A 17,629-nucleotide genomic window follows, 5' to 3' on the forward strand; every position below is an offset into this window, starting at 1 on the left:
TGTCGCCCAATTTCAAAATTAGTGATAGAATTTGTGGAGAGAGAGAGAGCACTGCTAACTAAAAAAACGTACAGGGCAATATTTTTAAAAAATAATCACCATTTGCTGTGACAAAGTGACACAGTCTGAGGTAAAAACTGAAAGACTCCCATGCAAATATTTCAATTGCAATGGTCTGAAATGCATCCCTAAATGTTGTTTTATGCTTTTTTTTTTAATGTACAACATAAATTATAAAAATATTAATTAAAATAAAATTTATTAAAAAATTTTCTTTCAAAAATCATTTCATTTTTGGACACCTGGTATAATAAGAAATCTTTTGCACACTGTATGGCTTTTGGCCTGTTATGAACTATTTTGATCTATTAGTAAACAAGTTTGCAGTTGCTTTAAAAAATTGCATGCTCCCAATTTTGTACAAAACTATCATGATGGTGTTTTTTGTATTGAATATAAAATGAAAAGAAAAAATATCTTGAGTTGTTATTTTTAATTAATATTTTTAAATAATAATTGTTCTTCCTCTTAAAAAATCTGTAATCAATTATTTTGTATTTTTTGTTAAAATTCGAGGACATAAGTCACTTAATTTGAGTTGCATCTTCAGAGTCAATAAAAATTAAAATTGATTGTCAGATTGATAAAATAAAATGTTTTTAAGCTCATTCATTTTTTTTCTTCAAAAAAGTCTATCATAATATTTTAGTTTTTTAGCCAAGTTTGTTATACTTTTCTGATCAACCGGTTGCATTAGCCATATGCAAAAGGCTAAACAATTTGGGGTTAAACACTAGAAGCTGTACACACACTGGGCTACATGGCTATTTACATAGCTGGGCATGATTGTGCTACAAGGCTGTGCTATATGCATTGAGTAAATGAATAAATTAAAAAGAAACATAATAATTAAAAATGGTTATAACATGGCATATATTAATATAAAAGAATCAACATCCTTTTCTTTTCTGTAAAGATATTTTTTTAAAAATTTTAGGATTTTTAATCTGGGTTAAAAACATTTTTTTTCCTCTAATAACTCATTTAGATACTACTAAGCTAAAAGCTTTACTGTCATTGTACCTTTTCCTCTTTTGTCTTTATTAAAAAAGAAAATTACAATAATTTTGATAGACAGTTAAACAGTATGTGATATTTTAAAAATTGCTATCCAGAAAAAAAATTGTTGTCATGATTTCTGGTTTGTATGAATTAAGTTAAGCAGAGCACAGTGCATTGTTTCTTTTCTTGCATTGGATCATTTTTTAAAAATATTGTAACAATATCTTGTAACTGTGGCATGACATAAATATAATGCCACAGAGTTTTGAGCTCTGTGATTCTCTGTTTCATAATCTAAAAATTTAATCTAGGGTTTTTGTTTTGTCTCATATGGCTGGGATTCGAAATCGGTTCTCCTCATTGGAAGGCGAACATTCCATCCCCTGAGCTATCACGGCTCTAATTCTCTACATTGTCATTTTTTTTATAAGTTCACTTTATTAACCTTTTAGAAATATATAAATATATTATAGAAACATGTAAACTGTCTAGTGAAAATGTGTGCTAACCAGTAATACATTTTGCTTACTGGTTTTTGAACCAGTGATTAAATATTCTTAATTTCTAATCCTGCATGTATAGTATATTAAATGTATATTTTAGCATTAGTGTTTTGGGTGAAGTATCATATTTATCTTTTAGATATTGGTTTCTTCCTCTTTCTCATTACCTAGATTGCATAAAAACTCCACATTTTGATTTTTTCTGTCTCCTCAGACATTTACAATATTGAAAATGTGCTGTACATTTTATTTTATTCTTTCAGCCAAAAGAAAGCAATCAATGCCTTATTGCAAGAACCAAGTTTCCAACCATCATCTTTAGACTTCTTACTTGGAATGTCTCAGGAACCTCTTAACTTCAAGCCATTTTCTTTAAGAGATTGTATGTTTATCTCTGTTTTTTTAAAATCTTTTCCGTGACTGCTTTTAGTGAAATATAGCTCTTTTATTTTATTTGTAAGGTATATTTTTTATAAGTCTTTTTTTTAATTACAGCATTTTTGCCGTTGTTAAAAGAACTATCTTGTTTAAAACATAAAAGAAAAATAAAATATTTGAAAATATAAATACAAATAAAAATTTTAGTACGCAATTTATTGTAATTGTTTTAGATACCCTGCTGCTGTACCGAACGTGAAATAAAATGTTAATTACAGAGTTTATTTTTTGTTAAAAATAACTTGTTATGAAAATTTTAAAGCCCCACTTATATTGAAAGCCCCACTTATAAGCAAAAGTACATTTATGTTTCTAATTTCTTAAGAATGTTTTTTTTTTTTGTATTTTTTTTTTTTTTTTTTTTGTTGATCTGATGGATGCACCTGGCACTTCATCTGTATTTATGAATGACGAGTGTACATTTATTTCTTAGGCTGTTTACTTATGTATTGTGCTGAATAATATTTATTTATTGTTTTTTGACCTTCATATGCAATATATACATATACATAGCGGACTCTTCTAATAATAAGATAAAATGGTTCCAGTTGAAAATTTAACTATAAAAAAGATCTCGCTATAACAAAGTTAGAGATTTTTTCTGCAATTTATGTAAAGGTCACAAAATTGTTTGTCTCTGAAAAGTTCAAAATATATAATTGACTTTAAACTAAAAATAAAGTTGCTATATATAACTGATCTATTAAAATCGTTAATTTTTATTGTGTAATTAAACTGTTCAAAAGTGAAGACAATTGATCAATTTAGAGAATAATTTGTTCTTCTATTTATTTTTACTTGAAAAATTCTGCTATATTACATTGCTATCTGTTTTCTGATGTTGAACTAAATAAAACTTTCATAATTTTAAAGTGGAGTTTACGCTTTTCATATTACACACAGTCTTTCAAATGAGTAATTTCTTATATCAAATATGTTGTGAATGTTATTTAACATTCCGATGAATGATTTTGTTATAGGAAGAAATTCACTGTAAGGAATCTTCATTGTAGGTTGACTCTGTTGATTAGTTATGGGCATTGCATTGATTTCATGCTAGTTATTAACCTTTACAAAATTGGATTCTTTTGAGCATTTATTATTATTAATCCGTGTTTATTTTAAAGTATGTTGAACATTTTTTTTAAACTTCTGAGGTATTAGAAAACAATTACAGCTAACGTCTAGTATTCTTTAAAGTGCAAGAAATGTTAGTTTTAATGTTGCCATTTGTTGATAGATAAAGAAGTGAGTAAAGAAGAAACAGAAAAAGTTGAAAATCTCATACAGCTGTTGCATTCAAAGTATGATATAGCTCAACAGAACAGAGGCCTGGAAGAAATTGATGATGATCTTGTTTGTACTATATGTTATGCTAGTCCAAAAACAACATCATTTCATCCTTGTGAACATCAGTCATGCAGGTAATTACTTTTCTATAAACACTACTTGTTCTGTTTCTTCTTTTGTTAAAAAAGTATATTTACTATATTTTATTTATATTGCAGTCTATTGCTATTAGATCCTATATTTTAGCAGTCACTATTTATTATGTAATCCTCTTCCAATAGAAAAGATTTTACTTCCTTCATGTTAACCTACGGCAGGGATGGCAAACCAATGGCATGCGTACCATTTATGGCACGAGACACAATATTTTGGGCACGCTACCGATCACAATGGTTATTACGCAAATGTTATTACACTATGAAGCATCTGTAACAATTAAATTAAAATTTACAAAAAACAAACAAATAATAAACAATTATTAATAAAAAAGTTAACAATTAATGCTAAAAAGAAACAATTAATAACCATAAAAAAACAAGCTAACAATAAATAAGTAGCAAAAAAAAAATTTAACAGTCCTGCTTAAACTAACATATTACAGCCTAATATAAGTTATTTGTCATCTAATCTGCAACAACGGAAGTCACACTGATGTTACTTTAAGTTGTTTTAAGACATGGCAAAATGTTTTTTTTCCCAATGTAAATGAAGAGTTTTGAGATGATAGTACAGTAGGGAACCGATTATCCGGAACGATCGGAACCATCGCTATTCCGGATAACTGATTTTTCCGGTTTTCTGAATCGCTACAAAAAGCCGTTTTTTTATTGTTAAACCCAACTAAAAAAAAAAATGTTTTGAAATAATCTTATGAAGAAGAAAAAACGATGAAGTAATACACTGATGATTATTTCCAAAATGATGGTAAGGTAAACATCTTTCAAAAAAGAAAGAAAAATCCTAAAATCTTATGAGGAAAAAAAAAATTTTTTTTTAAAAAAATAGCGGGAAAATTTATCGAATTTCGTTCCAGTTTTTTGGTTTTCCGATTTCCGGATAACGGGTTCTGTACTGTATTTAGTATTATTATTTTCCCTATAATCACGAAGTCAAAATTATTTGACGGCCTGTCTATGACCTCATTAAACAATTTTTTAGAAAATATGGCATGTTGGTGTATAAAGGTTCGCCCCCCCCTGACCTATGGACATAATTTGTTTAATTATTAGGGGCCTAAATCCCTTGCTTTCCGTCATTCACCAACCCTGATTCATTGCTTCACAATAATTGTTTTGTTTTTTTAGCAGAAAACATGTTTTATCATATCAAAATTGAAATTATTCAGTTAAAATATATGTACTATAAAGAATTATGTTTGCTTACGCTTGTGCCACCATTTCTCACACATTCATTTCTTTAAAATAAATGTTTTTTATTGGTAAATAATATGAAAAATCACATACAATTCTGTTTTCCTTAGGAATCTATAAAGATCTATTAGCATACATAAATAACACAGAGGAAAATTTTTATGTATATATATATATATATTTTTTTTTTTTTGCATGAGATTTGTTTAACTTTGTATGGCTGATTTCAAGTCTGTAAATGGTTTCTCTCTCCAAACTACAGGTTTTTTTTTTTTTTTTAAAAAAAAAAAAGATTTTTAGTCTACTTTTTGTCAAAATGTTCAAATTTAAAAACGTACATAGGTGGTCAAATAAATGTTGCGACAAACTTCTAGAAGAGTTGGGCCCATCAATAGGATTAAAGTTGCATAATAAACCTGGCAAGAAAAATTATTAAAATTATCGGTATATTGTTATAACAAATTATCGAGTTCACAACCGTAATTTTGTATTTTCGCTTGGTTGATAGATTAAATATGATTTTTGCATACATCACTAAGTGTCTAAACTGATAGTTAAGGTTTAAATCATTAAATTTTAGATCTCTTTAACGGTAATTTATAATGGAATATTCATGTAATTTACACCAAAAATAATAATTATAAAATGATTAATAGGTTTAGACACTGATTTAAATAAATTTATCTTAAAATGTAATAAGATAAAATTAATAAATGGCATAGTAAAGAAACAACTCTTTTAGTTTTAAACTCTTAATTTAGAAAAAAAAATCATAAGCGTAATAGCAGAGTAATATAAGAAAAATTTATATTACAGATAAGTGCCTTTAAATTTGGGATACAAGAATATTTTACAGGAAAATAATACCTTTATGATTTTTACTAATTTTATGCTGATGATAATCAAATAAAGATAGAAATTACTGTGAAAAAAACTGGATCCTACCATGCGATTTTCTGGCCAATAAATATACACCACCAACAACTATTCACCATCTATCCTAAAAAAACAAACAAACACTACCGGAAGTCTTGAGGTCCTCTTCTGACGTCACAGCATTAAAGAGACTATTTCTTTTTTTGAGTCTCAGGATTTGTATGTATATACTGGTAATACTTAGTTTTTCTTAATTTAATTTTTGTGTCGTGTTTTTTGTGAAAAAATGTGTTCCTCATATTCTAAAATATCATATAAAGCTATAAAAAAAAAGTACTTGTAGAAATTATCCTAAATTGATATACAATTACATGATTGTTAAGATGCGGATTTAGGCAATTTGGTTTACGGCAGCAGAAATTCGTCTACCTGAATTTTATACAGGAAGTTAAAACAACAAGAGCATGAAACGTCGTCGAGAATAAGGTGAATTGCAACACCATCTTCAGATTTTTATGTTTAGTTAGGCATTTTTGAATATTTTTATTTTTTTCATCAATATATGCTCTATTGAACCTAGTCAGATTAAGAAGAATCTAGTTAGAAATTTTAAGATTGTAAACAATTAACTTTTTCAAAGTTATTACAACTTTGAAGAAAAAAAATATTTATAATCTTAAAATTTCAATTTGAGAACTAAATTCAACAGAATGGTATATTTAAGGATATATAACACAATTTATATCCTAAAATGTGAAGAAGGCACTTTTCTATCTATGAAAAAAATTTTTTTTGGTTAATTACTCTTTGTTTAACGTAAATTAGGCTTGTAAATTTAGGTGGGTATAGTTTTCTCCAATGAAAATAATCATGGGGTAATTTAGCAATGGCAAAAGGGAATAAATTAAGAACCACTAATGTAAGGACTGCAATCATGGGGATCACATCATTAAAAAAAAAATATCAACTCAACTGTTAGGAGTTTTAACACTTTTAATACCCTCTTGAGTATTTACAATCATAGTGAAAGGTGTTGTTGTTTCTAATGTCACTTGCCACACTAGCAAGCCTGCTTGGTGAAACTGAGCAAATTTAAGGCAGAGGGTGCGTTTCTTGTTTGTCAGTGGTGCTATCTATGGCCAAGAATTCATATAGTGAAAGGTAAATTTCATCAATGTACTGTTTATGAACAAAGGAAATAAATTTCAAAAAATGTATTTTTATTTATTCTCTACTACTTATTAGATTTCTGTTCAATTAATTATGATGATTTATTATTGGATTATTTTGAAACAAGTTAATTAACATTCATTAATGTATGTTAATTAAATTATTACATTTTTAAAAAAAAATAGATCTTGTATATCTCTTCATCTCCTAAGTCACAAAGAATGTTTCTTCTGCAAAACAGTTATCGATTGCATAAAACCATTACAGCCAGAAAAAAAATGTAAGTAAATAACTGTATGTATTTTGTTTCTCTAATTGTGATTGGGTTTCAGTCTATTAAATGATTCATTAATAGAAGAATTCTCTTCTGTTAAAATAGCTTTTATTTACTTAACCTAAGTAGATATATTTTAAATTCCTCATTAGCGATTCCTAAATGTTATTTAAGAAATACTCTACTCACGAGCCTGATAGCAGAATATGCAGGATGAAACTGCAGCACTATCTTCCTAAATCTAAATTGGTCCCAACTCTGTCTAAACTACCATACAAACTGATATTATTATTGTTAAAATTCAGTTTAATCTAGCATGCAAGTAGCAAAATTTGAAAATATAACTAATTTAAAATTATACATAAAAACTTTACGCTGTTTAAATTTAAGTTGAGTTTTATACCATGATTCTAAAAAAATTAATAAATCCCTATACAGTTAAGCCTGTAATTAAGTAACAGAAAGAAAAAAAAATTCTTCACTCTTTATTTTTTATCGTGTTTAATAATTTAACAATTTAATTTTTGTTAGGAACAAGATTAGTGATGTTTTAAAAAAGAGTTTCAGCAATTTTTCTTCATTTGTTGGTTTTTTAAAAATAAAAATTTTGGATGAAAAATTATCTGCAGAGCCTGCTATCATGCTGGAAGGTTTCTGCGACTGTGCTCATTTAAAAATGCATCAATACATTTATACATTGCATTAATATATTCTTAAAATGCAAAGTCAAGTATCGTTTATTAAAATCCCTTATGGGTTATTTTCTTATAAGGAACCAAATAAAAGATTCCTTGATGGATTTTATGTTACAAGCTATAGTAAGAGCAGTAAATTAGCTTCTAACTGCTTTAATCAAGAAATTAAATTTGATCAAATTGGCAAAATTTACAGATTGGAAATATTTATTAAAGGTTTATGTCATGCAGAAAATCTGAGGTGTAGTAAACGGATATACTATCTATACTACATTGTGGAATTGCTTAATGACCCCCCCTTTATGTTTCTTTTCTTTTTTCTAATCAGAAATATTTTTAGCGCTTGTTTTTTTTTTACTCCTCCAGTTTATAACATTGCAAAATTTTTATCTTGAGTTTGCTGCACTCTTGTACTCAAATTAGCCAATCGAAAATTTATGTAATCATGGCATTAAAAAAATTTTTTTTTTAAATAAAATTTTTAGAAATTACAGCATTTTTTCATGCATTGTTTTATACCCCGAGGGAGTTTTGTTGTAAGATTGGAAATGTATTAATTCCTATTAAGTCACTAATCAATATTTTTAGTTTTATTTAAATTCACTGAAATGCGTTTTATGAGCCTTGTTTAAAAAAGTTTTAATATTTTTAGGTTTCTTATATATTTTTAAAACATTGAGATACAACCATATTTTTAAAAACACTTAAATCTTTAAAGTTTGTTAATTCTTAAAAATATAGCAAGATATTAATTAGTGACCTAATAGATAAGAAATTAACAATCATCTCAGTCTGCATAGATTAAAGGACACCCGTAATAAAGACAATATTTACATACTGGGTGATTGCAAGTTAACATCAGGTGTACGAAAGTCAATTACTAGTGATTATTACATACAAATTATGTAGCCAAATATATCAAAACCATAAAGAAGATATAGAAAAAATTAATAACCATAGGAATATTTGTGGGGAAAAATGTGAATAGAAAATCAACATGACATGTTAAAAAGTATTAATTCCAATAAAAAATAAGCTAAATTTTATGTCATAGCTATTTTAAATTTTTTTTTTCTGTGTGAAATAATTTTATTATGATACGTTTTATTATTTTTCTTTAATTTTAAATTTGTGGTTTTCTACGATAAAGTTTAATAGACTTTTTACTATTCTATGGTATATATAAAGTATTTTAACAAGTTTCATAAAATCTCTCATTTTTTGAAAAAATGCTATGTATAATTTTAAATAAATGTTTTTATAATTTTGCAGGAATGCAGAATTTTGTTGGTTGAGTAACTTATACAACCTTGTTAGAAATAATTCCAGAACATTTGATAAGTGTAAATACCCCACATGTATTTAGTACTTCAACCAGAGTATCGCAAAATCTTCCAATTTTTGCGTGAATAATTTCATCGAAAAACAGAAGAAAGCATTTCATAAAACTGAACTGAATATATGGAACTGCAGTCACCATATTTAATCATTTAGATTTTCATTACTTGTATCTCAATGAATCTTACATGTAATTACTGCTTCATTTTATTATGTCTTTCTTTACTGTGTTATAATTTCTTTAAATATTCTCACTGTACTTAGAAAATTTGTACAAATTATTTATTGTAATTAATTACATTTAAATGTGTACTCTGGAGTTATTTTGTAAATAAATTATTTATTAAAAAAATATTGCTGCACCAGTCTGTCATGGATCAAAGACGTTAAGATTCCATTATTTTGCATGATAATGGCAATATTATCAGCATAGTGCACGCCTTTACTTCCCTACAGCTTCCAGATACGCTCGTACAAATCGAACCCCAGTTCTACAAAATGATAGGCTATTGCCTGGCTGCTGAATTTTTATTTTGATTGTAAACAGTAAATATTTCAACAAAATACAAATTTCATGCCCATGGGCGATTAAGGAGCTTACTAGAAAATCCTGTCTTAGAACATTTCGGGAAATTTATGAAAATCAATTATGGTAATTGTTTACAAAATATTTTTTACGTTTTTTTTCTATTTATTCTGGTTTTTGAAACTTTTTTCCTGTTTTCTCATTTTATTTCTCAGGAATTACTCTTATAATACATAGAACTTTTTTCAGCTTTTTATTCAGAGAAAAGGAGAGGATATTCAATATTATTTTATAAAAAATAAAAATAACAAAATAGTTATTCTAGTCAGAGCTGCAAATAAAACATTTTCTTACAAAGCCAAATTTTTAAAGAAGTACTTCTGGAATATACAAAAAGAAAAGTAATTTTATGTCCAAGTTTTTAAAAAAAAAATTTTTTTTTCCTGAATTTCTAAATGTTAAGTTTGTTTTGAACTGATAGTTTAGTCATTATAACAAACCTTAATTTTTTTTATTTCCGACTTTCCGGTTTACATTAACTTTTAAAATTTGTCTCCATACAAAAAATATATACAAATTTTGATAGGATACATAATTTTTTCTGCAAACATCGTGAAATAAAAAATTTTACATTGTATAATATTTTAAATTGAAGGAAAAAATAGAAACATTTCAACATAAATATAATTTATTCTCAGCAAAATAAATAAAGGTAATTCGATATCTACAAATATTTCAGAATAATTTATGCTGATAATTTTAACAGATAAATATATCTTACATAGTTTAAAAAGTATTATATCACATTCAAAACTTTTTACAAAGTTTAAAAGTTTATTATTCAAAATTTTTTCTAAAAATTCATTCAAAAATTGAAATACTGTCTCGTATTGCACATAAATACAAAAACTTTTTTTGTACGTAAATTCTATAATATCACAAATCTAATACTAACAGAAATTATAATAGAATGATACGCTTTTATTATTTCTTTCTATACCAATTTTAAAAAAAAAATCACAAATTGAGATTCCTAAAATCAATATGGTTTTTGCAAAATTTCTAAACATGCAAGAAGTGATCAATTCTAAAAAGTACAATATAATATTTTAAATAAAAATCTGTGTAAACATTCCCTTAATGCATTAGGATCATCCAATCAGACTCCTTTATATACCAGAGTTACAAAAAAAAAGAGAATTCAATCGTTCAGCTGCACACACTAGAGGGCACTCATTATCACAAATGATAAAATTACTGTACACTTTTTATTATGTATCAAAACAGTCCAATAAACATCATTCAAGTACTGAAGCTTCTTTTAGAGCAGATATCCATCTAAAATTACAAAATATTTTAATAAACCAAAAATGTGATAATTTTCTAAATAACTAATATTTTAAGATGATTAAAAAAATAATTAAAATTCATTAGGCAAAATTGTAATATAAAAATAAGAAATTTTTTTAAAATGTTTTCAGGGTAGCATAACTTAACCGTTTTGAGTGCTGAAGAGTTTTCTGATATAGGGTAAACTAACCAGTGAAGGAACACTTGACCCTTTCGAGCCGACTGTCACATATATGTGACAGCAAGAAACGCGCTCACTTCCCGGCCGACACACCCGCGTGTCAGAGAGTTTTCTCGTTCACCCCCGACCGTCACTTATTTGTGCCAGCGTTTCGGAACGTTTTAAAAAATGAAATTTCTTCCAAAAGATGGCATTGTATGTCCATATGGTTTCAGATACATGTAGATTTGACCTTCTACTCAAGATGAAAGTACATTTACGTGGTTTCTAGGGGAAAGAGTGGAGGGGGGGGGAATGTTTTATGAGGGCTCTTTAAATTAGCACGTGATATTTATTTACAGTAAGTAAGGGAGTTTTTTTTATCTCTCGCTACTTTCGATTTTCGGATTAGTTTTTAGTGGATAATTAGATCTTGTAGGCTTGAATTTTTTTCTTTTTACCGTTAGAATGTCGAAGCGTCGAAATTTTTTAACTGAGCTGGAAATAGAGGAAATTATGCAAAATATTTAAACTTATTAATATTTATATTACATTTAAACAAGAAATAACTTAAGTAAATAAAGTATCCATAGAAATATATATAAAGCATATGTCACTTAAATACTCTACAGAACAATATTAAACAACGCGCTGATATTTCGGTAATTTCATGGAATTAGGCTTAACATCAAAAAACCCTCCGGCCCTGGGGAGACACACGCTAGAGAGACTGCCGGCCTCAGCGGTAAGCGCGCTTCGCGTCGCGAAAGGGTTAAGCTTCGCTTGCCTTTTAAAGAATCATATTAATTTCAAAATTCGTAATTTCAGTTAAATGACAGTGTCAACATATTTGTTACTAATTACAAACTATGCAAAAAAAATTTCGAGAACTTACATAATATTGTTTTAAAGTTTTGGAGGTTCAAATAACAAGTAGTAAGAAGACCCAGTGAAGGAACAGCTCTTACCAGTGAAGGAACACAAAATTGCCCAGTGAAGGAACACTTAATTTTGGTTATTTTTTAATGCTCTTTATGAATTTTTTAGCCATACAAATACAGTCGGACATCTATTTAACGAACTTCCATTCTACGAATTTTCCTATTTTACGAATTTTTTCGAGGAATCAAGAGCATTTTGGAAATTTTTTTGTAAAATAACTTCCATATAGCGAAGTGAATTTTCTATTTAACGAACTTTTCATTGAGATCCACTTTCCCTATTTTCCAAAATATTTCTTAACATTTTAAACTTGTTAAAGCAATTTATGGGGGAAATGACCTTGAATTAATTTTCGAAGCCACTGCTTTATGAAATGTATTACTGTTTTGTCTAAAAATTATCTTAGAGAAAGCAGTAAATTCCCTTTCCCTTTTTGTTTGCACTTCAAACGAAAAACTCACTTCAAATTAACGGATTTCATCCGTAGCAATTTAACTTAACGCAAGTGGTAATGTATGTTTAAAATTACTTTTATAATAAATGCAACTATATTTTTATACATAAATTTAGACTTTTTTTAGTTGAAAATGTATATAGCATGATAGTGTAACACTGGATAATGTTTTGATCTATTCTTGCTTTCCATGCAGATTTCTTTTATGGTTAAGATTTATATGATAAATAGTAGATACTAGTTTACAAGATGAAAGTGTATCAATTTCTATTTTAATTATGTCTAGTGTTTAAGAATTTAAAACCTGTTTTGTGTTGTTTAAGTATTTTAAGAGGTGATTTTCTATTTAACAAATTTTCCATATAACGAGCTTATTATTGGTATTAAGTGATTTTGTTAAATAGAAGTCCGACTAAAAACAAGACTATTTGTGAAATTATAAGATACAAGTACTTGTAAAATGCTAACTTTTTTCTGTAATCATGAACTAGAAATTAAAGTGATGTTAAATACAAAATAAAAAAAAAAAAATCATTCTTTCTTATAATTTGACAGTCAAATCTAAATCATTGTGTCATCCGATGCTGTTTATTATCATTATTATTTTATCACCTTTTTGTTTACTCTCTTTCCTCGTATTTCTTGAAGCTTTTTTTCTTTTTTAAGTATTTTTTCTTTCTTTTTCTTTTCCATGTTCTCTTGTTTTAATGTTTTTTAGATCTTTCAGCCTCTTGAAATTTTTGCCATTTCTCTGAAGTTAGTGCAAAAGGTAATTCATTTGCTTTTCTTCTTATTTGACCTTTCTTTTTATCATCAATATTTGGCCAATGTGAATGGCTCTTCCAAACTTCTTCTGATTTTTCAGCAACATTTCTAGAATGCCTTTCTCGAAAGTAGACGGGGGAAAGGTGTCTTGAAGTTTGAGGCAAATCCATCTCTTGTTGACTTATATCTAGAGGATCTTTATAGGTACTGATTTTACTTACAGAATCATTTCTTTTTTCAACTAAGAGAATCAGCATGAGGACTCATTTCAAATTCCATATCTAATATGCATTCATTATCAATACTAGCTTCAGTTCCTAAGTTTGACTTAACCAAGTGGTCTTCTTTTAATACGTACTTCTTCCATATTGAAAAAAGTACAGGCTCTTGGACATTTTCGATATTAGACTCTTCCGTCAATGCTGTGTTAAAAATTTACAACATATCTTGAGGGATTTCCCTCTCAAGCTTCTGAAGAAATTGAGTATCGTTTCTGTTTAACTTTGTTTTTTGTTGAGGAACTTGCTTCTAAATTCTAACATTGTAAAGTAGTTTCTATAAATTATATAATCACGTTGCTATCCTATAATGATAGCTTATTAGGAGTTCTTGGTGCAAAAGCCAGCGAAAAAATGTTCTATTAAAAATTTTATGATTATATTTAATTAGTTTTCGATTTGTAAACATAGTTTATTAAGTTGCCTAACATTTGATGTAACTACACACCCCGTTAATAAATATAAATTATAATTTTTTCATAAATTAAGCTATTAAATTAACATTTTGAACTGAAATTATTTCAGGAATTATTCATACAATTTTTAACAAAATTTCGGTTTTCTTCTATATAGCAGAATTACTTATCCTAGAGTCATGTAAAATCATCTATCACACATTACTGTTCATTCACTGGAAGTATTCCCAGTGTAGGAATATGCCTGTTTCTTCACTGGTTAGAAGCTGTTTTTTGTCTTTTTAACAGAATTTTGATGTATAATATGACTAAAAGTACAAGAAAATTACAAAATGTCTTTTATTTTCATTAACTGAGAAATGAACCCAGTAAAGAAACACTTGTTCCTTCACTGGTTTTTCATCGTTTGGTGATCCAGTGAAGGAACATGCCTGTTCCTTCACTGGTTGGAAGTTGTTTTTTGTCTTTTAAACAGAATTTTGATGTATAATATGACTAAAAGTACAAGAAAATTAAAAAATTTCTTTTATTTTCATTAACTGGGAGAAAAACCCAGTAAAGGAACACTTGTTCCTTCACTGGTTTTTCATCGTTTGGTGATCCAGTGAATAAACACCCCCTTATCTCAGTACTTGATTATGCTATGGTGCTTTAAAAAAAATAAAACGTAACTTCAATAACTATATTTTGAATTCTCTTTTTCACAGTGAGAAAAATAAGACTACTACATGCAATTAATTCCACTTCAAACATATAAGTACAAACACTCACCTTATAATTTTTTCAAAGAAACAAGGTGTTGCAGAGATAATAACAAATTCAAAAAATTTTTCAGAGAAATCTATTTGACCAGGTAATCCAAAATATTGCTAGATGACTTCCTATTGTTTGGCAGTAAGTTATTGTTACCAATCAATCTAAAGAAAAACTTTCAAATTCTTATTTTTAATCAATATATATGAAATGTTCCTTCACTGGGTAGTGTTCCTTCACTGGTTGGTTTACCCTATATGTTAATAGTGTGGAATGAAATGCGCACTGTATTTTATTTTAATTCTTATATTATTAAAAATCACAATTGAGTAAAATTAATAAAAACTGCGATTGATATGAATTCAACTGCTCTCAATCGATCCGAAAATTATACTAACCAGCAACAGTGTCTCCACATTTTCGGTACAAAACGAGCAATTTTGGCAAATAACAAGCGATAGCGCTTCGCACTCAAACGGTTAATGCAAATTTTACTTGCACCCGAACAGGAGATTTTAGGTTAATCTACTGGGAATTAGTTCTGGTTTTGTTCTAACTTTGAGCTACAAGCTTTTCTACGGCGACAAACCAATTTGATCCATGTTATTCAGTGAAAAAGTGTGCAGTTGGGAAATTACAGTACAATTTTGACGAGACTCAAGAAAATAGGTTAAAAATTACTTCATTATAAAAATTGATGGAATAATCCCAAATTTTTGCTTTCTTTTCTCAAAATAGAACTAAAATTATACACAATTTTTTAATTGCACTGTAGTAATAATTTGTAAACTTGAATAAAAAATCTATGTTTCTAACTTAATACAATGAATTAAATGATCAGTAGGTCATTTTTTCCCTTTTAGATTATTTTATTGGCTTTGTTGACTGAAAAGTAATCATTATATATTTGGAAATAAGAAAATTGTCACATCAAATTAGCCTTATTTTCTTACACGATAATTATATAATTCAATACACAGTAACATTTAGTTTACACTAGTTATATTAATTTATATTATAAAATCTTAGCTCACAGAAATCAATATAAGATGATTTAAAAAGAAAAGAATGACTTATTGATTATTTATTCCATTTTCCTTTAAGGCATAGGTTCCCTGACATTTTTTGAATCATCGTCCACTTTGTAAGTCAAAAAATGCCCCTTACAAATAATGAATATTTGTCTAATTTTAAATAATGTCCAAAGTATTTTATATTCGAAATTTTTTTTTTAGTAATTTATATAAATACTACTCATGTGTAAAAATTTTCAGTGTACTTCTAAAAATAAATTCAACATATAAATTAGCAATTTAAATTAAATGCTTAATAAAATGTTAATTTTCTTATAGTTATAAAAAAATGTGGAAAAAGACATGTCATTTACAATTGCTATCCAGTAATCCTGCAATCTATTATTTGCGTTTTTTTTTTTTTTTGTTTTTTTTTTTGTTTGTAAATTTAATACTGAGTAAAATATAGCTCTACATTAAATCAGGGAATTATTTTTATAAGTTATCAATAGGATATCTGAAACTAATCATCATATTCTTTTGAATTACTAAACAAAGAAGAAGAAAAAAATCGCATTTATAGAAATAAATTACATTAAAAATATATTCAAAACTTTCAAGTTAAGTAAAACTAAATGTTTTAAGAGATTGCGCATACCTCTCTGTTGATCCAACTGTATCAGCATGAAAAATTATAGGAGCCTGTCCTGGGTGAGTGAGTTGAAACAGCACAGATGGATCTATGTTTTCAAATGCTATGTTCTAAATCATTAATAGAAAGATGCCATTAAATTACATACAAATAAAACATTATTTTTTAAAAAAAAACTCATGGTATTAACACATTTTTAAGTAGATTAAAAACATACAAATCAACTTCTATTTAGTTGAGGAAATGTTTGGCGTGGAAACATTAGAGTATCTATCAGTTTCATTGTTTTCAAAAATCTTTTTTTTTTGTCATTGTTATTTTAACAATGTTTTGTTGATGCAAAAATTCATCATAGCCAAAAATAAAAAATGGTGGGAAAAAATGTTCACAAAATATCACGAGACAGAATCTGCTCACACAAAATATTGCAAAACAGTATTTTAAGGTAGCAATATCGAATAACTGTGGCAAAATATTGTTGAGTAAAATCTCACACTGACAAATTTTTGTGGGACAGAGCCTCTGTACACAAAATAAAATGCTAGACGTTCTTAAAAATTGATTTACTATAACATATATCATAAATGCAAGATTTTGAAATGCAGGGTGAATGCTTTAGCAGTTTCTTTTTAAAAGTGTAATAAATATTTGTGCTACATCTAATTTTTTGATTAAATTTGTTTTATAGAAATACATTTTATCAATATATAGAAAAAAACTTAAATTAAACATTTTTTTTAATGAAATTTGAAAGATTCAAGTTTGTTGTTTTAATGTTAAACTATTGAAAAACTTAACATTCACATTTCCTACAGGAAATATGCTTTAGAAATTTATACAACTTACAAAAAAATTGACACATTATAATTTTATTCAAAAAATTTCTAGGTAAATTACACTTTATTTAAAAACAAATTTAATATTGAAAACAAAAAAATATTCAAAAAATATATAATTTATAGAATTATTTGCTCAATAAATTAGTTTTTTTTTTCTCTCTATTGGTTCATAGTAAAATACACCACATCTAAGCATTTTCAGAGATCTGCTTATGAACTAGATCACTTCTGATACATCAAAAATAATTGACAAGATGCAAAAAAAAAAAAAAAAAAAAAGGAGTTTTGTTAGATCCTATACACACAGAAATTTTTTTACCCTGAAGTCAAATTAAACTTAGCTTAAAAAAATTGTCTTCCAATTAAAAAGTGAGAGAGAGATCAATTTTTTTCAAATATTAAAAAATTGTTAGACTTTAATTCCTTTCTTGTTTTAAATGCTTTTATATCAGTAAATGAAAAATA

General features: G+C 27.2%; 2 protein-coding genes across 5 annotated transcripts in view; one reads left to right on the forward strand and one right to left on the reverse strand.

The window, feature by feature from the left end:
• The window catches only part of LOC107449668 (E3 ubiquitin-protein ligase RNF123), a 42,361-nt gene extending 32,983 nt beyond the window's left edge, over nt 1-9,378 (forward strand). For all 3 annotated transcript variants that reach the window (XM_087166469.1, XM_043048974.3, XM_087166480.1), the window contains exons 29-32: nt 1,829-1,947; nt 3,244-3,427; nt 6,895-6,989; nt 8,951-9,378. In XM_087166469.1, the coding sequence (XP_087022595.1) occupies nt 1,829-1,947; nt 3,244-3,427; nt 6,895-6,989; nt 8,951-8,952 (400 nt within the window). In that variant the 3' untranslated portion in view covers nt 8,953-9,378. The remainder of the gene's footprint in view (nt 1-1,828; nt 1,948-3,243; nt 3,428-6,894; nt 6,990-8,950) is intronic.
• Nucleotides 9,379-10,212: 834 nt separating this feature from the next.
• Nucleotides 10,213-17,629, reverse strand: part of LOC107449669 (uncharacterized) — a 50,948-nt gene continuing 43,531 nt past the window's right edge. For both annotated transcript variants that reach the window (XM_043048971.3, XM_071179646.2), the window contains exons 20-21: nt 16,332-16,435; nt 10,213-10,880 (exon numbers count right to left, since the gene is read on the reverse strand). In XM_043048971.3, the coding sequence (XP_042904905.2) occupies nt 10,841-10,880; nt 16,332-16,435 (144 nt within the window). In that variant the 3' untranslated portion in view covers nt 10,213-10,840. The remainder of the gene's footprint in view (nt 10,881-16,331; nt 16,436-17,629) is intronic.

The sequence above is a fragment of the Parasteatoda tepidariorum genome, chromosome 1 (genome assembly GCF_982258835.1).
Source record: "Parasteatoda tepidariorum strain Cologne lab strain chromosome 1, Ptep-v5.0, whole genome shotgun sequence".
Taxonomy (NCBI): Eukaryota; Metazoa; Arthropoda; class Arachnida; order Araneae; family Theridiidae; genus Parasteatoda; species Parasteatoda tepidariorum.